This window comes from Chelonus insularis, unplaced genomic scaffold (assembly GCF_013357705.1).
Source record: "Chelonus insularis isolate UGA/USDA-ARS -01 unplaced genomic scaffold, ASM1335770v1 contig_568_pilon, whole genome shotgun sequence".
Classification (NCBI taxonomy): Eukaryota; Metazoa; Arthropoda; class Insecta; order Hymenoptera; family Braconidae; genus Chelonus; species Chelonus insularis.
The window spans coordinates 253,375-278,131 of NW_023276647.1; the positions used below are offsets into that span (position 1 = coordinate 253,375).

Sequence of the window (24,757 nt, forward strand, 5' to 3'; positions counted from 1 at the left end):
CAACATCCTTCTTTTTTCTTTCTATTAATTTATCGGTTTGACTTTTTTATTTAAACTGATCGCTCTCTTTGTGTTTCGTGGAAATTATATGAAGAGTAATGATAAATGTTTCAATAACTCATGATTAAAAAATCATAATTTTTAACCATTTTTAAAGTTTCAAAAAATTATCACAATATATTTGTTTAATTTTGTCGAAATAGTTATTCCTATGTGATAGAAAGGTCAGATTGTGAAATAGTTGACAAAGTATTGGTCAAATGAAAGCTGTTTTGATCACAAGCTATGAAACATTTACCTTATCTTTGGAAAATTCAAGTTATGCATACTTGGAATTCAATATAATCGTATCGATATTTTCGTGCTTGACAAATTTGTTCTCCTTTAGCGATACAAGTGTCCAACATTATGCATGATGGATTGTTAACGCATTTGCGCACGCGTGCCCACCTTCGTATGCTCGTTATCCGGCCTACCTCGTGACATGCTCTTGCTGTATCATAAACTCTCGACATTATTGCTTTTCCGATAGCCATGTCATACTTGCCACTGCCTCACGGTCGTACGTCTCAACTCTATACTAGGCAGTAGATTAGATAAATGTCGTATGAATGTCTGAGTTTGACCGATTCGTTCTATTTCTCCAATGCGCTCTGTCGACATTTTCGATGCATAAATTTGAGCACGTCAAAATTTATCGGAGAAATAGCGAATCATTTTTATGAATTGTAAATTATTTTATAACATATTTTTCTATCTACAATTTACAATTTATCAATTATTAGTGATTGCATTGGAAAAAAGTTATTAAGAATAATTGGAATTTTTTAATTGAATGTTTTGTTTTTTCTTTAAAGATTTGATTAAATTCTAAGTAATAATTATTTGGAAAAATTTTGCTTTAATAAATTGATAGGTAATTTAAATACGACCGTGAGACAATTCAAGCTTACATGATTTAACATACTGTCATAATGATATCTCCAATGGCTATATATTTTTAGAAGACTATTTCTCTATTTTTGTTAAAATATACACTATCATCAAATTACTCGATATCATACACATTCGTCTCACTATCAAGCTGTTACCTGACCAGATTGACGAAGTTATCATACAAACTCACAAATCTGTGAGTATTATTTATATTTTATTTATAAATAATAATATACTATTTTTCTCCATAATTATGATTGAAAACATTCGTGTACGTTTTACGTTATCACGATGTGTTTTTCATTTTTTTTTGTTCTCGTATTCTGGTTACATCTGTTATAGATTTTTCTATATTCATTATCAGTGCTACACAAACACTGGACCATATTCTAAATAATATTTCAGACAATTATTATTCAAGCTTTTACATTTTATATATCATTCGTTGTTTAATCAATTTCTCATTGTCTTTATTCATTGAACTACTCCATAAAATATTTATATAATTTTATAATTCACTAAAAATAAATCTTATGACGACTAATAAAATTTTCCTATCATTTAACAATTATTTATAAGTTTTAACAATTTTTCATCCTCGATTGTTCTACAATAAAGTAAATTTTTAATTCTTAATTTTTTGTATTTAAACATTAATTTATATAATACTGGTTTATTCAAATTATTTTCATATAAAATAATGAAAAGAAAAAAATTTTCACGTGAATTGCACGTGTAAAACTGCAATGCTGCAGTAAAAATGAAATACTACAGGAAACTTGGTACGAGCTATAAATTCTTATTGTGACAGCTTTCTTTATCAATGAAACTCTAGTAACTTTTCTTTAACAGGACTCATGGATATTAAATTATCCATAAATTTTACTAAACTTCATCAAAATGAATTTCATTAAGAAAAAACGATATATAATTTAATATTACTAAGAAAAATAGAATTTTTAATAAAAATACATGGAAAGACAATGAGAAGTTGATTGCTATCATTCATTCGTTCAGGCTTTCATGATTATATATGCTATCTTAGTAAATTTTCTGTTTCTTTATACACTTGAACTAAATTATTCTCTATGTATCATCATCATCATACGTATTTGAAAACATTACTAAACCATTCTTTATAGAGTTTATCACATCAAAGAAAATTAAAATCTCTGTCACGATGTTAAGTTGTCGTTTATAACGAGATTTAAACTCGACGGATAACTCCACTGCATAAATATTGTGATTGAGATGATAAATAATATAAACGAAGAAGGGTTTGTTGTTTTAGTTGCTTTGCTACCGGGTGGTAGTTTCACTTCAACCTCAGCCATTTTAAAGATTGATAGAAGTGGGTGTGTATGCACTTCTTGGTGTTTGTTGTTGATCTTATCGCTCAAGTCTTGAAGCATACCACCACATTCTTCCTGTAATTAGAGATATAAATTCATTCAAATTTAACTAAAAGTCATTTTAATTAATTAAATACTGTATAAACTTGATTGTATACTTCAATTAACAGTGAGTTAACGATGTCATCTTAAATACCTTAAATTGTTTAAATAGTCGACGATAAAATGGAAATACAATGAATTTACATTATAAGAAACTTTAAATTTATATTCCAATAATAATGGACTCATTCTTTCTCTTGAGATTTGAAGAATATTTCTATTTGAATATTTATTTGTATTTGAAAAATATTTTATTTATTTCAGGAAATAAATAAACTGATTCTAAATTTAAATTTCACTCTGGTGTTGTAGAAATCAAATTAAGATAGATGATTATTTATAATAAATGAAACAAAAAAAAAAAAGATAAAATAAATTGTAGTGACTATCAAGAAAAGAGAATGAATAAACCAATTTAGGTGAGTTACAAATGATTAAATTTGTAAATGCTATCAATCTTCATTTTTCGCCACTGATAAATATCTATCTCTATTCACCCTCCAAAACTATTAATTTTTTCATAATTCGTAATTGATAATCGTCATGATCATTATCGAATATTTTATAAAATGAAGTATTTATGTAGTTATAATTGGAAAATAGAGAATGATCGTTTTATGAGAGAAATTAATAGTAATTCCTTGATGATGAGAAATGAAAATGGTATTTCATTGAGCTATAGCACAAAAAGTGGTAAGCAATATAAGTAGCTTAAGTTAATAGGAATTTAGCAGTGAAATAATCACTCATTATAATGATCAAAGATTGTGTTGACATAAAATAGAGTTGGAATATATCCAATGTATGGCTTAGCTTGGCTCATATGTCGCCTGTTAACTAACGCATGCTCATCGATTTCCATTATTATCAGTTCTTCTGCTTCCCCTGCTTCTATTCTACTTTCCATTCGTTATTCACTTTCTGGTTTTCCTTTTTTTGTTCTCCATAGTCTGTTACCGAAAATTACCCTCAACTCGTTGAATCTTTAATTTCCGTCAAATTCTCTGACAGGTGCCATACTGTTGGAATTTTTTATTCCAAGATTTTTATTTTATTATCTACCATTGTACTTTCTATTTCAGTCTTATTATCTCAAAAGTTAAAGCTTCAGGAATTGAAGCTAAGGAAAAAAGACTGTGAAGTAATTAAATTATTTCTCTCATTGATTCTTATAGAATTTGTTAAGATTTTTATATTGGATTGAGTGACGCATATGAAAAGAAATTTTTTTTGTTGAGAAATTAATAAACTTGGATGGAAATAAAAATGAAAACCTTCTGACAATAATTGATTTAAAAGCCTGAGGTGTTTTCAATATAGAAAACGTTGGGAAATATTTTGTACTAGTTGATAAAATGAACCAGAGAAAGCTCGTATAGTAGTGCTTTGGTACAATTGAATCAAGCATTCTGGTACCTTACTAATAACCTGCTTTCTACCAAAGCCTTCGGATGATAATTCATTTTACATATCGTCTGTGCTAATTGTAACCAGCTTTAGTCTCCTCACCGGATACTAGGTATTATCCTACCCCTTTTCCTTTTCCGCAAACCTATAATCCAACACGACGTTTTGATCTCACCTCTTGTTGGTGAAATCCTTTGTTTGCGGTCTTTATTCTTTGTAACTAGAGAAAAAAATGTTTTCTTTTTTTTTTTTTCATTTTTCCATTTACAATCCAACAATTATTCTTTTCCGCGTAACTTTTTCAGCTCTGATTTAGTGGAACAAATTTACATGAAGTAAAAAAAAATTACAATCCAAACGATTTATTTACAAAATAAAAGGATATTTTATAAATACTTTTGCGATATTTTTTATTTCAGTCACATGTTTTTATGTCAATAACAACAATTAAATAGTGCTATATTATATTTTTGTAAGAGGAATTAAATTTTTGGAGAATGTTGCTCTTATGTTTTGATAACTTTATAAATAAATTTTTTCGAGAATAAAATATATTACTCTCGAATATTTAGTTAATTTAAAATATGCCAAAATTAAAATAAAAATTAAAACATTTTAATCACTCAGAAACAAAGTTTGATTTTTGTTTAGAGTAGCAAAATAACAGTATTAAATTGAAAAATCCCATTACAACATTAAACATAATATCCGTGGAATTATTTTACCACGAGTACAAAATAATAAATTTTCTCCCCAAAAGGGTATTACATATGAAAGATGAGGGTTTGATGTTAATAAACATGCACCTCTAATTCATTCGTAACATGTGGTATTATTTTTCCCTCTAAACAAAAAATGATATATTAAGCTAAATATCTAATTTCCCATTGAAACAGTCGGAATATATTCTTACATCTATTTGGAAGTTTATGAGATGAATGAGGAATAGGAAGAGCAAGTATTGTCTTGCATTTCTAACAAGCAAGAACAATTAATGATGCACACATGTGCCTGGTTGTTGCGAATATCCAAGCAATTCTATTTATCTTTCGTGAAAGCACAAATTGTGAGAGCTTTTCTGGAGCACTTTAGTATTATGATAGTAGTCGTTACTTTCGTAAATGGCATTCCCCATTATCCCTGAGCCCAGTTGTGAATCTCTTATTAATGATAGGTTAATTGGATAATACGAAGGGAGTAGTGATCGTGTCATCAGCTAGAAGACTGATGACGGTTTAGTCGAATCTCTCGTGCATTTCCATAGTCGATTGTCGTATGCTTGAATAAACGGAATAGCTGGGTAGCTCCTTGATTCATGTGATCTCGAGCTTTGGTATATATCGACCGGTAATTGCAATATTCTGTGATGAACGTAATCACTCCTCAAGATGCTTGATGTGTCTCAAACGATATTAAGAGTCAATAGCATCTAATATCGATCGATTAAAATTAATTTACTCTCTCGCGTAAAATTGTGAAAATTAAAAGCGTGCAAGCATGCATCAAGTAATATCATATTTTCACCTATTTACTTTATTTCCTGATAATTGGATTTTATTGGTTTTTTAAACTTTTTTTTCAGACTAAATTCAAATTAATAAATAACTTTTTTTTTAAATAATGAAATTTTTTTATATATAACGTAAATTTATGGTTAATTAAAGGATCAAGTGAAAATACTTCATTATCCAATAAATAACTCTCGTATAAATACTCTCAAATATTGAATAATATAATTGTGTTTTGATATCAATAAATATTGAAAAGATAATGAATTAACATGATGCAATTTATCATTATTTTATTATTTAATTTTTCTTCTTCGTAATAAAATCAAAAATTGTTGATTAATTTTTTTTTTGTTTAATTTAAAACTTGATAGTTTTAAATACTTTTTAATTTCTATTTTAAAATCTTTGTTGAAATTTTTTTTTAACCAGCCATAAAGCTCTAGTATAAAGTACCGTTATAGGAGCTTTCTCAGGAAATAGACATAAAATGGTTAGAAAGAGGATATAAGAAAAAATTGGAAAAAAATTCAACGGAAACTCACTTAAGTTGAGAGTATCTTGAGCGAATAACGATTAGTGAAATTTAAGATTAGCATTATACTCTGGGAAATCTTGTCGTTTTGTGCAACGTAAAGCTGGTATTAAAGAGAGTGAAAGAGGATATGTATAATAGGTTTGAAAAATTGAATAAATAAGAACATAAGGTGAGAAAGTTAGTCGATAAAGGTGGGAAGCTCATTTGCATTGCGTGACGATGCATTTTCTTAAGCTGCAAAATTATACATGTCAAAATTTTCATGCAAGTTAACAATATATGATAGTACGTTTTATACTACAACACTCATTCATCTCTCTTTTTATTTTTTCTGTTAATTATTAATCTCGATTCACTTGCTGTCTTTTACTTAAGACTTTTTTTATTATTTTTATTCCTTGACGTAATTTTTTTCTTTTTGAACACTAACGACGCCAGTCTGGACGTCATTATTGATTAAGTAAAATACGTGGTAGCATGGCACGCCATAATTTCGTCCAAGGTAGTACCCCTCTGTATAAAAAGCTATTTTTAAACCAATTTACTGGTACATTTATTTTATTTTTTTTTCCTCTCTGAGTATGAATAATCATAATATAACTATAAAAACTTTTGCCTTGCATTGAAATTATTTTTTTTACACAGATAAATAGTTGATAGATAAAAGAGAAAAAAAAATAATTCCCTTATTTTCTCAGCAATGACATTTTTAATATAACATCTTAAATTAAAAATTTATGAAAAAGAAGTAAAATATATTTAATAAAAATTCAAAATCGATCTGATTTAAGATTAATATTTTCTAAAACTTGATATTTTTTAACTTTTACGTTATTTGGCCATCAAAAAGTTATTTTAATTCCCTTTGACTTTGATACCAAATTTTCGACGAGTGTACTTTATTCCTCCCTTTGATGGATGGTTCCATGATAAGCTCGGATTTCTATTGATGTGTACATGTCCTTGTATCTAGAGTGTGATTATTGAAATTCCCATAAAAGCGATAGACTAGTTTTACAAAGCTATTATTATGATCATGATTCGGTATAAAAATTATTTGTGGTAATTTTTTAGAAAGCCTCTTTATAACCATTTAAAAATGTTATCAATTTAATATCTCAATATCTTAAGTAATAACTAACTATGTTTGCAATAAAAATCATTCCATAAATTTTTATTTAATTTGAATTCAAAGAGAAGCTTTCGATTCAAGAATTAAATTCAATTTAATATTAAACTAAAAGAATAATAAATTAATCTGTAAATAATCCTGATATAAATTTTTATGAAATTATAACTCGTTAAATGAAACAATATGTAGCATTGAAATTTTTCTTCGAATTATTTTACTAATTTAATATGTCTTCATTCCATACTGTGCTTTATATTGCTAAATTAATTTGAGGATATCTCGCAATTGACTGGACAAATAAATTGCTCGTTTCCTAATTTAATTTGATTATTCATTACCATTCAATCGATTTTATGAATTATTTACGGTTGAATAAAATCCATTTTTAATATTTCATCAATACTTGGTAAATAAAAGGATATCTTTTTTTTTCATAGAAAATTCAAAGAGCATAGGTTATAATCAATTATTAATATGCCTGACACGCGTCTTAAAAACAATTGATCCGTAAGACCGTATATTTCCTCGTATGTGATTATGTACAGAAAGAAAATAGCTAACAACAAGGTATGTAAGGCGTTTACCTTTAATGCAACGGTATATGGAATGCGTTGCGTTTTGTGGATCGCGTGTCAAACAACCTTTTTCCTTTCTCTAAGCTTTCTCAAATCAGCATGTTCGTTGTTAACTGCAAAAGATTCCGCGCTTTACTGTGCACGACGACAACTAGCGCTGCATATTTAAAAAAATAAAAGTATTGTCCACTGAAAATTTTCACATGCACAAGTAATTTCACTGAGTTTCTACTCTCATCGTGATTATACTCTTGAGAATTCTCTAAAAACACCCATTCTCTTGGTATGTAATGTTGGTACCGAGGGAATGAATTTTCTTGTTGTTACATGAAATCTTAAAACAAGTTGTAAAAAAAAAAGAGAAGATTCCAAAGCGTCACTATAAAAATCGACAAATTTTCTGTGTGAATAATACGGAATTCCAATAACTCGAAGAATTCTAGTAAATGTCGATGAAAGTACTGGCAAAGACATTTTGCACATTGTAAGAAAATAAAAAAAATATATCAAGATATCGGCAGACATTTGGTTGGTGAGCTTAAGTCAATATTTATATATTTTGTCCATGTAGCGAATCGTATTCTCATTAAGATAACATTTCATTAAATGATTTCAAAATATTATCTTCTTTCTTTGATGAGTTATTAAAATGCTCAAATTACTTTCCATGCATGAATTGTTATGATTATAAATACTGGAAATATCGAAGAAATTATTTGGATAAAAAATTTTGCAAGTAATGCTTCGCTTCGATATTCACATCGTCAATGTTATCATTAAATCCTAATAGGGTGTCAAATTCTCCTTGGAAGATTTTCAACTGAATATTTTCAATGCACTTGACATTATCGTTGTGATTATAGATAACTTCCATAAATAAGATTTTTTTAAAATTTTCCAAGCTGTTTTTTGTGTCAACACATTTACTAGTCTTTCAAGTGCTTCTTTCTTTTTTTTCTAGCTACTAATTCGAACCGTAAAATGTTTAAAAATTAATTAATTGCAAAAACTCTACGATAATCTCACAACTGAGAGTAACAAAAAAACTTTGAAATAAATGGTCTTCATTGAAGGACGAAAAGATTTAGTTATTTTTTTTCGAAATAAATCCCACTACCTTAAAGCTTCCTTTAATGCATTTTTTATTCAACGGGATAAGTAGTTAAGTAGTGATTCCACGTTTTATGTCAGACAGCGTAACAGTAAAGTTATTCTGTCTCTTTTTGTGTGGAGCATTGGCGAATGCTAATAAATCGCAAGTTCGTACATAAATCGAGATTTTCAAAGAACCAGTCAGCATGCCGACTCTAAGCATTTAGCATTAGTGATCGTTCAAGTACCTATCCTTCCGGCACGTTGACAGTTAAAGTAAAGGAGAGAGAACAAACGAGAGAAAGGAAGAATCCTTTGCGATTCTTCGATGAGAAAATAGGTTGCGTCGTGAACTTTGGGGAATCGCTCTTTCGTTATATCCGTTTTCTCTCTTCGAACCGCATAAGGCTCAGAGAGGTCTTGAAAAGGGGTTAAATATACGCGCAGGTGTTCCACATAGATAACCCACCATTGGCATGAAGCCAATAAAACCACCTATATGGTCTCGTCTTGAGTATCGATCTCATGCACTGACTTTTCATTCAATTTCCCTGCACTCTTTAAGTCTTACCTGCTTCTCTTTCATTCGTTTCATTCATCCATCAACTTTTCCAGCTTTCTTTTCTCTAATTATTATTTCTTTCATTTTCTGCTTCATATAATCGTCGAGTGTCGCTAATGATGTCAAGATAAGCCTTAAAGATGTACCTTTTTGAGTAAATATTTAAGTAAATTAATTAAAGACCACCCATATGAAAAGTTTATAATAAATTTCTTTTTAGCTCCTACGTTGTTTTTATTTCTTTTAAGTAATTAAAAAATAATTGATGACATTTAATTATAATGTGCATTTATTTAAATTAAAATTTAGGTCAACATTAATTTATAATTATTTAATCATGGAATGAAAAAAAAAAAATGTTAATTTCAAAAATGCATTTATCAAAAGTTTATCAGTTGTCATTAATTTAATTATTTTATTTTAGAAACAATGATAAATCTATCATCATGTTTTTAGCCTCGATAATTACATCGACAGCGAAAATTGAAATTTTATTAAATGAATGATTTATTAATTAAGAGGTGATTATATAAATGAGAGAATTAAAATGGAACTATGGAAATAAATGATATCATAATTGACTGAATTTCTTGGTGATATCAATGAATACTGGAGATTAAGGAGAGATACTGAATTGATAATTCATTATCGAATATCGAATGGATTTTAATACCGATTATTATTACAAACGGTGGCCTAGATAAAACTTTCCTTTGGGTGAATTTTTTTCTTAGTGTTAGCCGCTAGTGAGTAGAATAATGGTGCTGTTACATTTATCCCCCAGTCTTTCTTCTGCAGTGCGAGAGCTACCTTCTTTCCTGCTTCCTCTTTCTAGACTACTGTCGAGAGAGGTTCGTTTCCGATAATTTATAACTGCTTATCTACAATTTCTCTCATTCTTCCTAAGACTACTGAGTCTCAAGAGTGTCTTTTATAAATTTCAAAACGATAGGAAAAATAAAAAATTCCATCTACATGATTCTATTTCCATAGGATACAACTACTACTTTCATTAAATAGTCATATTTTATCATTTTCATTTCTTTATTTAAGTTTTTTCTCAAATGGCAACTGTACGTATAATCCAAGAAGTGACATAAGTCACGAGACATTCCGTGGTTTATATCGTATGACCTTAATTTTTCATGATAAAATATCTATGACAAGAAAATAAAATTTTCTTATGCTATTAAGTTATTACTAGAATTATTTTTAAGAGCATTAAAAATTATTTCTAATAAATTTTTAAGTTATTTTGTAAAAAATAAAAGGTAGAGTAAATAAAAATATATATAAGACAGCATTAAATTATAAAAAAGTATGGATTTAAGAGATGGTTCTCTAGTTCTTTTGATCATCTTCTCTGTGACTTGTCAACTGTGAGAAATATCTTTTCCTTTAATCCTTTCAGCTAACGTTTTTATCCTTTAAAAGTCTGTTATAATTGAACACACTTTTATCAAATTATTTATTTTTCATTTTTATTGCTATTAATCATACTCATATTCCACTCAATTATTTAATCGAGATATTCAGAATTTCATTCATGGAAATCGAACTTGTAATATTTAAACTGGATGCTTTCATTATTCACCGTTGAAAGCAAATAAACAGTTTTATTGTTATTATTATTATTATTATTATTGTCATTATAAGGCTAGTCAACTGTACGGTAAACATACTATTTTATACTCGCTAATTGAAATAATGTACATGGAACGTTAAAATTAAAAGCCAGTGTTCAGCAAAACTATCGATTAATGTGGAGTATAGAAGGTATAGTTTGTATTAAAGTAAGTAGAGGAGAAAAAGTCTATAGTTCACAGAGTTTAACAAAAACTTTTTTTTCTATTATAAACTATGTTAATTACTCAATCAACCTTTGGCTCACAAATATTGGAAAAATTACGTCTACCCATTAATTATCTTTCACTGTGGAGTAGAAAGGATTTATTCATGAATAAAAGTGAAGAATATTTTAAAAAGTGACAAGATAAGGAGGAATAATTTCCAGTAGATGGTAAGAAAAAAGAAAATGTTTCAAGAGATTTGTATAATAATATTAGTTAGAATATTGTGTGTAAAAATAAATTCTAAAAGATCGAAGAGATGTTGAGAATAACTCTGTAAGAGAGAGAATAAAATCACATTTTTGACGGGTATTTTCTCTCGAAATTTTTTTATTTAAGCTCAAATAAAATCTCGTCATTTTCGTTCAATAGCATTGAGAAAATTCTCCTGTGTATCGGCTCCAACGAATCAAATTAACGGGACAAATCCTCTCGTCGACACCCGGAAGAGGATTCGATCCAGTCACGCTTGGGTTATAAATCTCCAGTTCGTATGTCTCGGAATTCTCTGGTTTGAGGAAACTAGACATGTAGTCTATTCCTGCTTTGTTTTTGTCTCATTGGTTTGACCTAGGTTCGAGAAAAATCGATTCCGACTTGGAAGAAAGTTTAGTTGTAATTTCTACCATCTAAGAAATAGCCATGACAGGATTAAGATCGTTCGTTCAGGTCAGGGTTCAGTAAATTTAGTGTCAGTTGAGTTCTATATGTCTACACGAAACTTCTGAGCTTTTATAAAGCTTGTGCAAGTGTAGTACCGGTACTCATGGTAAATGAAGATCAAAGAGATTCCAAAAATACTTTGAAAGAGGCGAACATTATTATCTAAATATTTTAATAAGAAAATAATGCTTTTAAGCATAAAAATTTAGAAAAAAAATTACTATAGAATTCACTTTACTTTTTCAAAAAGATCAGTATGTTTTATGAACTTTAGAAAAAAAAAATTTCTTTTCTTTTTATCCAACAAAATTTCCTCAGTAATAAATTGGGGTTTTCATAAAAATACCCAAATGGAAGTTTATTCTAAAAAAAAAAAATTTTCTGCTGATCGAAACTATCATAAGCCGATCATATAAGCCAAGAACACAAGAAGATACTAAAATAACTTAGTTTATAGACAAGTCTATTCAGCTGTTCTAATTTATAAAATTGTATGAATGTATTTCGTTTACATTATCACATAAGTAGTAATTTATCCATAATATTATATTATTGAAATTTATTTAATATAATAGAATTTTGCAATGATTCCCATTATTACTGTTACACAATAAAATTGTTGTTAATTATTGATAATTGATTATCATTCCTCTTTATGATGGTTTCTTGCAAAATATTAATGAATATACGGCTCCATAACAATTAGTTCAATATGATATCCTTACAATATTGATATATATATCAAAATGGAATGTAATTAGTGAAAATGTATTCAAACGTGAAATTATTGAATGCAAAAAATTCATTAAAATACACAGAAGTCCTGTTGAGAACATTTGAAAAATGTATGATTTTTTATCATGAGGAAGTTCAAATTAAGTGAGTATAAAATCGACAGGTAATGAAAATGAATTTAAACGTTTAAACTCACCTTGATACGAAGCAGGTGTTGCAAACTCTGAGCTTGGGTACTGTTAGGTGGTGGATTATCTCCACCAAGACGTGCCACCGCAATTACGTTTTCCCTCGTTACATTGTACAAAAAAAGAGTACATACCGTCTGCAAGTGAATATTATGGTTTTAACATCATATATGATAAGAAGAAAAGATAGTAAAAAGAATTAAAATTACGAACATATATAATAATTAACTTATCTCTATTGCTAATTATGTAATTTCATATTTGAAAGTGAAGTAGTAAAAAAAAAAATTACTTCCAAAAGATATTTTAAAGCTAAATTTTCAACAACTTTATAATTGAATTAAATAAGAATATAGCAAAAAAATTAAGCTTTAATTAAATATATTGTAATACTTGAGTGTGATTCTGGTGATAAAATTTTGAGTTTATTCAAAACTTCTACAATATTCACTGTAATTTCTGATTTTTATCGAGTATAAAAGTTTTCAAGAGGATATGAAAACTAGGTTTTTAGGAACAGAAGCAATTTAACTTTAAGCCATATTTTTTCAGACGTTGTATTTTTTTATCAAAACTACTAGTCTCCACCTCTAAATTATTATATTACTTGAAAGCTGACCTGCAATATTACTCACTCACATTAGTGTTTTAATTTACGTAATACATATTTTCGAAGGGTTTTCACGATGACCTTTTTATTTATTATCGTGCGTCATTAATTTGAAGGTATTCATTATAGAGTATAACAATTTACCTGATTGTTAGCTTGCTCTCTCATGAAACTGTCTAACGAATTTACCGCATCAAGCACAGTTAAGTTGTTGTGAGGTTTGAGAAGGTTTTCATCTGTTTCGCTATATCCAAGGAACATGAAGACTCCATGAGGTATATTGTAGGTTTCTATTTGAACACAAAGACGAAACATGAAAGCGTTAAACTACTTGTTTAAAAGTAAATTTAGTGTGATTGCTTAAATAGTTTTAAGATTCATAGCACGTGTTCATGTCTCTTGACTTTCTCATTTTAAGCGACATTGTAGAGAAAATGCGTTTAATTCATCTTAAGTGGTAGGAGAGATAGTTAAATTACCTGGAGAAGGTCGCATGCATATGAAACGACCACTGTAACACAAACAACGACCACGGTAGGCCTGGTAAGCGGGTGCTGCATGGTTATAGAACGCAAAATCTGTCTTGCAGGGTGACGATTTAACGCATATTGTATTGCAGACTAACGTTACACCCTCACCACATTGACACAAGTCCGAACATTCTGGTTCGTTGTCATGATAAAGCTGAAATATAAAAAAAAATCAATACTTCAATTATTTATAATCCTGAAAAAATAAAGGATCAACTCATAATTTGATGAATGATAAAAAAGTAAATAACAAAACAAATCTGTGAACTATGATATTTAAAGTAAACTTTTATCAAATATTATTAACTAATTTGCATGAATTCAATTTTCCGATTAAAAATCTAATCTGTTCTACACTAGTTGAATCTGCTGTAAAAAAATCCTAGCTTTATGTCCTCTCGTAGATTATTTCTATGCTAGAGCAAAATATCAAGAGTGCAAATGACATTTGATTTTCGAGGATGTAAAGGATAAAAGAACAAGAGAAAAATGGTATTTGAGCGAGTAAAATTACTCTTCAGTGTACTCACCCTTTTTCCTTTACCCTCACGAATATACTGATGATGGCTTTGACTTGGTCTTTGAAACACACAAAAACCTGTAAACATAAGTAGAAAACTTGTACACATAGTTTCTTCCATGTTTTTACTTAGTTCTCTTTATTTTGCAATGTTTGTTTGTCATGATTTCAAAGTTCTAACAGTTCTTATATATATTTATTTATTTTTTTCGATTTCTATTTGCTCCTTGTCAGTATTACGATCGGACTGGTGCCTTTTGGCGTGGAAACATCTGTCAAAATGTCGCATGAACGATCAAAGTGTTTGTTTCAAAAAATAGTCAAGAGAAAAACACTCTATAAAATTTCGAGAATATTTTCTTTAGTGAGCAGTTCATTCGACGATTTAAATTCTTTTGCTCCTTTGATTCAAAGTTTAAGAGAGGAACTGAATATTAGCTTTTGACTTGAAATTTTCAACTTCCCGTTCGAAAATTTACATCAAAATGAAAGATAAGGAAAATATTCTTACGTGGTGGTGTAGTGCTAGTGGTTGTTGTAGATGGTGTCGTTATTTGTTCCGTTGTAGTCATTGAAGTTGTACTCGTAATAGTTGTACTAATGCTAGTTTCGGAAGTTATTGTTGGTTGAGTCGTTTCTTTTCTCGTCACTTCTGGTATTACATTATCATCTTCAGCACGTTCCGTTATTGTAGGTGTTGTTGCTAGAAATGTTGGTGTCGTGCTTAACGCTTCAGTCGATGTTGTTGTTCTGGGATGTAGATGATGGTGATGCTTTTTCCGGGCATGAAAGTCCTTCTGCGAATCAACTACAAATACAAATTACTTCAACTTTCGAAATATTCATGACTATTTTTTTTCCATTACCGTTAATTACTTTTAAATACTAAGATGTACCATGAATATTTTTCTTCTTGGAATTATTGTTAATAGTAACTTTTCCCTAGTCTTTAAGACAGGTATTATTCGTAGACTTTGAAATGCTTGTAACGAGGATATAGGAAAACTCAACAAACATGTGAACTAGGTTGCTTAAACTATTCTATGCAGTACTGAATCTATTTCTTGATATCTAAATAACTTATCTCACCATTGAATGCAATTCTCAATATAGACTACATTTGCTCTTATTTTATGAGAAATAATGCCAAGTTTAATTCGACTTTATTCCGCTTCTTCTATAAAATTATACCATTTAGTTACATCAAAAATTAAATGTTTGAACTCAAATGAATGTTTAATTCAATTTTTATACCATTTAACATGAATGAGTACATACATTGAATAAATTTACAATTAACGTACGTTTTTTTATCTAATCTCATTTACAATCGATTTTATTTTAAAAGTTAATTTTATTTAGTCTTATAAATGAAAATATTGAAATTAGCGAGCTATTTCTTTGTTATCTATAGTTAAATAAATAGTTAAAGATAATTTATAATAATTATTCTAACAATAATAATTTGGTCTGAATAGATTATTATTTTATTTAGTTTTATTGAAAAATTTTTTTGGTTCTTTTATTCAATAAAATTAACAAAATTTCACTTACCTACGCAAGAATTAACCCAAAGAAGTCGTTGCCATCCAAGGCAATCAGACATTTGCGTAAGTTCGGTACCCTTACAGGCACAATTGGACCTTAATTCTGTGCCGAGAATCCCCAACATTGCTCTTCTACAGTCCGCAGGCGGACCGGCGCACTTTTTTGTCAAACTATCCACCGCACAGCTCTGCTCGTAATGTTCCAATTTACTCCTAGAGGATCATACCAATTATTCTGATGATACTTCTTATCTTGACTCTTAAATGTCATCAGCATATTCGATTATAACAGTCAATAGTGAATTCATTAATTTTATTGATATTGAGTTAAAAAAACGATATGAAATATTTTTAGTGTAGAGAGATTATTATAGCAAAAAAATTAAAACGAGTTCTATGAATAATCAATAAGTTATTATTTTAATCTAAAAGCAAGTACTTTTTCCCAGTAATTAATAAGATAAATTTATCTTGTGGAAAAATTAAAGAAAAAAAAAAAGAAGATATTAAATTGAAAGCGGAAAAGTTCACTTCACTTATATATAAAATTGGGGTCAAACTTTACGAATAATAATAATCGATTATATACAAGAGTACCTCAGTGATGAAAAAAACCTCTTGAATTTTTTTTTTTTTTTTTAGATCAGTTATTTCTTAATTGTATAATTTATAATATATTTTCTGAGATAACTAGGTCAGGTATTGTATGACATCGACATGATAAAATGGAAAATTCATCTTTAGCATTTCGATGACATTTTCTATTGAATATCCCATAAACATTGTTATAAAGCAATCTTCGATAATCTATTTGATATTTTATACCTGCATATACTATTTTCTCGACAGGATTGAGCTAAACTGTGACAGGTTGGAAGATCATTGCGGTCATTACTCTGAATACCTTGAGCACATTCAGGATGCATTTTTTCTTGAGCAATAATACATTCATCTGACCTATCTGAAGTTTTTCTGAAAAATAAAATAATAATGATGATAAATCTAAGTAAAACTTATTAATTAGAAATAATTAAAAGTATTCTTTTTCGAATTTTAATGAGATTGAGATATTTTAAAGTAAAAAAAAATTTTAAATAATGCTGTGGATGGTATGTTCAAACTTTTTCCTTATTATAAGACATTCCCTTTGACAATTCAATCATAACTAAGTTGACTAATGCAGGATAGACAAGCATAATAATAATAATAATAAATAATAATAAAATTATATTGTTTTTAATTTTACGACAATTTGCTGTGACTTGAATTGTTACAATTTCTTAACAGATTTAATGAATTAAAGAAGAATAAATAAATCAATATACAACTAATTTATACTAAAATAAAGATAAAACAATGACATGTATTCAGAACGAACTTGTACTCAAGTTGAAACAATTAAATAATTTTAAAAATTAATTAAACCGGAGAAAACGGTTAATAGAGAAAAGAAGTGAAATATAAAAAAAATATAGCACTTTAATTGAATAGGAGATTGATAAACCGATAATAGAACAACCAGTAAATTGTCTAGTTAATTAAATACATGTAAACTCGTGAGTCAAATCTCTTTTACTTGTACCTATGCCAGTGTAACGAATCTACTTGAAATTGAACCAATGTCTAGAGCAACCCAGTTGTTTCTATACCTTTGCTACCCTCGTTTCATGATTACTCTCGTTTCTCTTCCTTTTCGCTCTTCTCTCCGTTGAAGCTCAACAAATTAAAGTAATTACTTACCTACAAAGACAAAAAGCAATCTCCATGGAGTGACTATCATTGGCCTTCTTGTAAAAGTGTTGGAGAGCGTTCATACACTCATTTCGAGCACAGCGAGATGCGTCACAATGGTTTAATACTGGTTGAAGAAGACCTCTACACGTAGAGTCATTCCTAGTTGTAGATTATTAATGATTAAATTTATTATTTAATTAAGTATTCCAAAGTTACAATATTTAATTAATGATAGCAAAACTTGTAACTTACCGACACATACTGAAAGCTTGATGACACGTGCTTGATAATATTAACTTTACTGGCTGATGTATTACGTTCTCAATATCCCCTGATGAATCTAATGATAAAAAAGAATATAAAAATATAAAAGAGCGTAATATATAAATATAAAATTGAAGCTGTAATATGAGGGAATTTTTTTGTAACTCGAAATACGTTTTTTTACTCTCCTAACATGATGGAGGATATTACGTCGATATATTCAAACACCTTTGATATTAAAGTACACCCTTCTCCCTTGTTCTATGTCATTGCGACTATCTCCTGTCAGTTCGATTCGATAAGAAAAATGAGATCGCAGAATCCAAAATAACTTTTTTTCTCATAAAAACTGATCATAATATGTTTTATGCGTGCGTAGAGATAAATTTTTTATGTTTCGTTCAGTTTAATTAATAATATCCTTGGGTTGAAACAATATTAATCTTTAGATCAAAGAAGAAGGCTGACGTGGTTTCAATTAAATTTTATTCATGCTCTAGATTCTGTTGTAGAAAATAAAATTAAAGACGAGTTAACAGTTTTAGCATATACTAATAAATCAAGCACAAATCTATAGTATAATTCTTGAGAAGTCGCGCCTTAGGATCTTTTTCGTTTCTACCATTTATTTGGTCTTACTACGTTTTACAACATGCTCTTGCACAAAGAATAAAGGAAGATAATCCTCTCATTCTCCATCTATCTTTTATTTTAAACTTTAGTGGTTATATCAGTAAACCTCAAGTCTAGTTTATCAGAGGAAAGATGCCAACAGCAGAGATGCACGAAACGTGTCTCTAACGACGTGGCATGCTTTCAACTCTGTAGTAATTTTATAAATCATTCTCATTCCAAAATTGTGACGAAAAAAATGTTGGAGATAATGAAGATGTTGGTCGTTTATTTTTTAAATTATCTTTATTTTTTATTAGTTTTGAAATTATCTGATGACTTTTCTCATTTGGTATGAAAATTATTCCAGCTATAACTATTATAGGGAAAATTCTCCAACTCTCTACATTCGTATTAAGGATATTTATATAGAAGAAAATTCATTAAGGAATCTAGAATAGTCATTAGAATCTTCTGTTGTAGGTAAATTTTTGTCATTTAGGTGAAAATATTCACAATCGATATATATTCTCAATATGCTTCAGAAATAATCTAGAGCAGTATGGAGATCTTAACCAAAAGATAAATATTATAAAAGACTAGTATGACCTTTACGACATTGTTGAGCACGTTACTATTGGTTCAGTCTGTTAAACATAAAAGAAAGTTTCTATCTTGTATTACAGGAATAGAATTTAAGTGTATTATGCATGAATAAAAAACTGGGCTATTTTTATTTTATCCTTTAGAAGATACTTTTAAGTTATATCATAATAGATACTAGTTATAAAAATAGTGATTGAGTGAGAAGAATAGCAAATAATTTATTATTGTTTTTCTATCAAGCGAAAAATGTAAATTCATGATGGGAAAAAATTCAAAAAAAACCTAACACAAATCAAGGCTTCTTCATTTTTTCATTTATTGAATTTTTTTACTGAGTGCCTTTGAGAAAACTTTTGATAAATACAGTGAAACTACTCAACGATAAAAAATTGTTGAACAGTTTGAATAGCAAACACTTATAAAAAAGTTTTTTTTTTCAATTAGTTTATACAGCAGTCTATCGTTCCTTTTGTTTGACGAATCAACATTGTGATTAATGGCACTCCCATGTGACATTTCAAGTTATTATGTAAACTTACAAGACTCGTAATATGTCGATTAAGATCTTTACTTTTTCTACACATTTTAATATAAATTTTTCTTCCAATAAAATTCCTATGAATATACATTATATCTTAAAGGTATCGCTTAATTATTCGTCGTCATTTTTAGAGGTGGGAAATACATCATTTTTCTTGCATTAATTACTGAACAATTAACTATGCGGAAATTTATAATTTCATTATGTATTTTATGCTTTTAATAAGGACAAACAAACAATAAACACAAAGATACACTGAGCTCAAACGAAAGACTTTCTACATGATGATAAAATGCTGTACGTTGTTAGAGAAAAAGTATTTTAAATATTGTTTTGAAGTTAATGAAGTATTTTTATTTTATGAAAAAGATTGTAGATCATTTATTTGATATGAAAGTATATATTTTCACTTAACTAGTTATTTAAATTCTTTAATTATATTCTTATTTAGCTAAGAATAATATAGGAATGACGATTATGTTGTATAAATATTGAGTTATACTACTTAATTTAGGGAAAAAGACATTTTAAATCCTTCTCACGTACGAAAATACTCTTTAATTATATTTTAAAGTTATTTTACGTTAATCAAAAATTTTCCCACTAACTCAAAAGGCTCAACTTATTATCATGAGAATTTTATTATTCTATTAATTACTTTTAGGGTGAATTGTATTGAAAAGATTTTAATTAGTGTCGTTTAAATTTATCTTAAAATTGAAAAAAAACGTAAAAAATAAACAGGAATTTGGATCATGGATGATAAAATGTTTTGTCCTGTTGGGAAAAAAAGGTATTGAAAGGACTGTTTGCCGACTAATGAAGTATTTTAGCTTCATTGCGAAAACGTTGTGCAAGATTGAGTATTTTCTAAAGCTTCTAAAGTAAATGGAAAGAAAAGATTGGTTTGTATTCGATTCAGCTAATTGGAAAACGTGTCCCACAAGCGTCGAATTATCGATGAGACTCTCGAGAACTTGAAAGAAAGAATGGGAGTATAAAAATCGTACAGCAGAAGATAGTTTGTGAAACTTGAATTGCTAGAAAAGTTTAACCCTTAGAACTGAGATAATTTACAATAAAAAAAACATTTTATAGAAATTGAACGACAAGATGAGATGAGTTGCTTTTCTCTAAATGAAAGAAAAAAAAAAAGCAAATTTACGCTGTCGTTAGTGTTATCGAGATGCAGGATAAAATTTTGCAGAAAACTTTTCAAGATTTGTGTAACGTTTCTAACTCGACATCTTAGTGGTGAAGTTGCGGTCGGATGCAGATATATATGTTTAAGGAATGAGGAAATGAAGGTAGTGCTGAGGGTTAAAATTAAATTAAACTACTTCTAAAGCAGTAAATCATTTTCTAGTAAGTTAGCAAGAAAATTAGGTAAAACGAGAAATATCATTGCAGAGTTGTGTTATCTCTTATCGACTTTTTGCTCTTTTACGTTCTTCTTTATGCGTTTGTTGCTTCGAACTATGTGTATCCGATAATGGGAATCGTTGCTATTTTCTTTTCAGTTGTAAAGCAAGTCGTAAACCTTCAAATCAACTCGAGCAATCGGAAAAGGTTATTTTCAAGCTAGATATGTCGATTCTAAGTAAAAACAGAAAATAACTAGATCGTAGCTGTTGTAATCTTGACTAACATCTTAAGTGTTTTAACATGTTCTTTCGTGCAATTACAAAAAGAATGTAATTGATTTTATTTAATGTGATAATTTTAGTATATTGAGATAACAAAAATACTTTAATGAAATGACTCATTGTAGTATGTACCATTATCATGAGCTGGAAAGTGCATTTCTAAAGCAAATAAATTGACCTCATCTTTGTATTTGAACAAGTAGAATATGAGAGCTTATATGATTTGTTACTATGCTAATTTATTCATCAAAGACTTTTCCATTAGATGGTAAATATTATTTCTTAAACCAGTCAAAGTTAGTCAATTTGTTTGTTGTAGTTATTTTAAGAAACTCACCATCATGATCATCAGGTGTATGGTTCCTTTGATAATGTGGTTGATGACGAAAGCCAGGTAAAGCGAGTTGTTTGAGTGCATGAAGATCTTCATGGTCAGCATCGATGAGTGGGTTCTCCAACTGTGATTCAATAATCTCGAAGCTTGTTGTATTGTCAGGATGTGCGACGATTCTCACTGTAAACGCGTTAGTGTACCAGAGGGGTTAACTACTTATAAAAATAATAGGTGAAAGAGGAGAAAAAATGTTATATATGATACTATTATAGACAAGTATAAAAAAACAAGTCGGTAAATCAATAGCAAAACATAGAGGAGATACAGCAAATAAAGTGATAATCTTCGATTAACAAAAAAAAGTTGTATCATAATAAAATAATCCTTCCTCTATGATATTCTTTGAGTTATGAATAGAACAGAGGAAGGAAAGTGAATAAATAAATTAGATTACTTTTGATCGACGCCACGAGCAGAAGGCGATTTATCAAGTTTTATTTTTAAAAGCACATATTTATTTTTACCATTGAATACTTTCCATCCTTTAGTAGAACGAAAAGTTTACGTTTAGAATTCTACGAGATCCTGTGACACCTGAACAAACTAGAGAGATCAAGAGTAATGTAAAAAAAGGTATTTGGAAAGAAGAATCAAGGAGGATCAATTTACTTTGATTGGAATGATAGAGTACTCCGATCAATCTCGATTGCTCGAGGCGTCGTCTTTTTTCTGGGAATAAAGCTGATAGCTGTGATGAACGCGCAACTTTCCCGGTATATTACTACGAACCTTGAGCAACGAAGCCTTCGAAAGCCTCACTGAGGTCGAAGAGTTGATCGACCGGTAGGCCAAAAGCGTCGTCAATCCGGTCGACAACGACTGCCCCGTGCTCGTAGGTAGGTCTTGGTGCAAACACGTTGGTGCCAGGTTGTAGCGGTGGTGCTGGTTGTGCAGGATCGTTCTCGTTCTCTATGTCAGGTGGTGCAGGCTGTGGTGCAGGTCGAGGTGCAGCGGAATGGTTATTGTGATGATACCAATCGCGATGACGGTGCGAATTGAAGTAATGGTGATAGTGTTGGTTACCAAGGTTAGATTCGTGTCTGTCAAGATCATGCTCAATTGGCTGCAAGTGCTCAGGGGCCTTTTCATGCTTGGGCAGATTAAATAAGGAAGAAGAAGCAGAAGAAGAAGAAGAAGAAGAAACGTCCTCATGATCTATTTCCAAGTTTCTACGTTCTTCACTGGAGCCACCAGGTCCCGAGTGATCGACACCCACATGTGGGTATTGATCGTACTCATGGTAAACATCTACCTTGTGTTTACCGACCCCGGGACTACCTGGCACTTCTGGCAAGCCATAATGCCCGTGACGGTGACGATCGTTGTCGTCGAGATCATAGTTGTAGGTGCGCGCGGTTGGGGGGAAGAGAAAATAGGGGTACATACTGGTCGGGGGCAACCAGATCTCTTGAAAGTTCTCCTGCTGGGGGTCGAACGGATATAAGGCCGAGTCCGTTCCTGATAGATCTAAGGACGCGGAGGAGGGCAGAAAGTCTGAAACACAGAAGCAGAGACGCGAGCAAATGGGGTGAGTGTTTAGTGCCAAAATTTTGACGACGTGCACGAGGCTAAATTGATATTTAATTTTGTTTGTAGACAAGCGAATGCTGTGTTTAACAGTTTATACTGATGGTGAGTATCATGATCGTGATGATGATAGAATAATAAGGCTGGTATTATTGGAGGTTATTGGATTTTTAGAGTACTGAAATATTCCAAGACAGTCATGAGGAGGAAAAGGAAGGTATCTAGAGGAAAATACAGTCCACATTGAATTGAATTTTCATAAAGAACGACTTGCTTCCCGAGAGTCTTGACCTCGTTTACTTCTTATGAATACGCTTTAAAATCACTTGAATTTTTCAATTTTTCCCAAGAAAGGAATTTTTCGTGGTAAAAAAATACTCAGTGTTGTTCGAGTAGTCTATCAGCTACACCAATATTTGATGTTATTTGTCATAATATTTGTTTTGAAAGCAATACTTTATAAAAATAGCATTGTCACAAATTTTTTCCAGAATAATATCAGATTTCCCGCAAAATAAGAAGTGTAAAAATAACGTTATAGTTACTCTTATACAACCGATCAGAAAATTTTCATCCTAATTTTTTTTATGTAAATATCATGACTTTGAAAAGTGATATTTTCTTAAAAGATTAAATTCTTTTTTTCGTAAACAAAAAAATTATCAGAAATTTATTTAAAGACCAGACTGTAGGAATGATGAAAATGAATGTTTGATGAAAAGTGTATTGAAATAACAAAACAAGCTTACCAAATTATTCGTAAGACAAAGAGATTTGAGCAAACTCCAAAAAATAGTACATATAATTATATATGATAGTCGTACAAATACACACAAATAATGACAACCATTGCATGAATAAGAGAAAGAGGAATATATAAACACTCATGCAGAAATACAAAGCATGCGGTGCACATTTTAACTTATGCGGTCTACTGACTTGTACAAACGAATTATATAAAACGGAACATTGTTTTATTTCACGACGTTGGTTGTTACAAAATTGCGAGTTGCAAAGTTTTTAGATTCATATATATATATATAGATAATATAACATATAATTCAAATATCAGAAACTTTATCTATATATGTAATGATGGTCAAATCCATTCTAAGAAGTATCTAATAAATATTTTATAACATGAATTGTAATTAAAATATTATAGAAAACGAATTATTATTTTCATTTTTTCAAAAATATTCATCTAAATAAATGCTTGTGGGTTTCATTACTGAATGAAAATTGAGTTATCTATTCCAAGAGTAAAAGCTGCTGTAATTTGATTTATATACCAGTTTCTCTTTGAATGCCAGTGACTCCTGCATGTGTAATGGGCACAATACATTCGAAAAATGAAATAGAGCGTGACCAGATATTTATTTCAACAAATCAAATAAACTCATAAAATGTATAATAATCAAATGATGTAAAAAGAACCATATTATATTGAAGAATAATTCTGTAATTATTGATTCATTTGCTTTAATTTCTATTAATAAAAAATTATTAGATGATCTTTTTTTAACACCTTTTTAGAACACCTGTGTATTGACGAAAAAAAATGGTAATAAAATAAGAAAGGAAAG

General features: G+C 29.5%; 1 protein-coding gene across 1 annotated transcript in view; it reads right to left on the minus strand.

Moving 5' to 3' along the window:
- Positions 1 to 1,592: 1,592 nt before the first annotated feature.
- The window catches only part of Gfrl (Glial cell line-derived neurotrophic family receptor-like), a 115,223-nt gene continuing 92,058 nt past the window's right edge, over positions 1,593 to 24,757 (minus strand). Inside the window, exons 6-17 of the mRNA XM_035088794.1 lie at positions 22,374 to 23,138; positions 21,588 to 21,764; positions 17,834 to 17,921; positions 17,588 to 17,740; positions 16,673 to 16,819; positions 15,855 to 16,060; positions 14,812 to 15,108; positions 14,311 to 14,378; positions 13,730 to 13,934; positions 13,395 to 13,540; positions 12,649 to 12,777; positions 1,593 to 2,363 (exon numbers count right to left, since the gene is read on the minus strand). Coding sequence (XP_034944685.1) covers positions 2,112 to 2,363; positions 12,649 to 12,777; positions 13,395 to 13,540; positions 13,730 to 13,934; positions 14,311 to 14,378; positions 14,812 to 15,108; positions 15,855 to 16,060; positions 16,673 to 16,819; positions 17,588 to 17,740; positions 17,834 to 17,921; positions 21,588 to 21,764; positions 22,374 to 23,138 — 2,633 coding nt within the window. The 3' untranslated portion in view covers positions 1,593 to 2,111. The remainder of the gene's footprint in view (positions 2,364 to 12,648; positions 12,778 to 13,394; positions 13,541 to 13,729; positions 13,935 to 14,310; positions 14,379 to 14,811; positions 15,109 to 15,854; positions 16,061 to 16,672; positions 16,820 to 17,587; positions 17,741 to 17,833; positions 17,922 to 21,587; positions 21,765 to 22,373; positions 23,139 to 24,757) is intronic.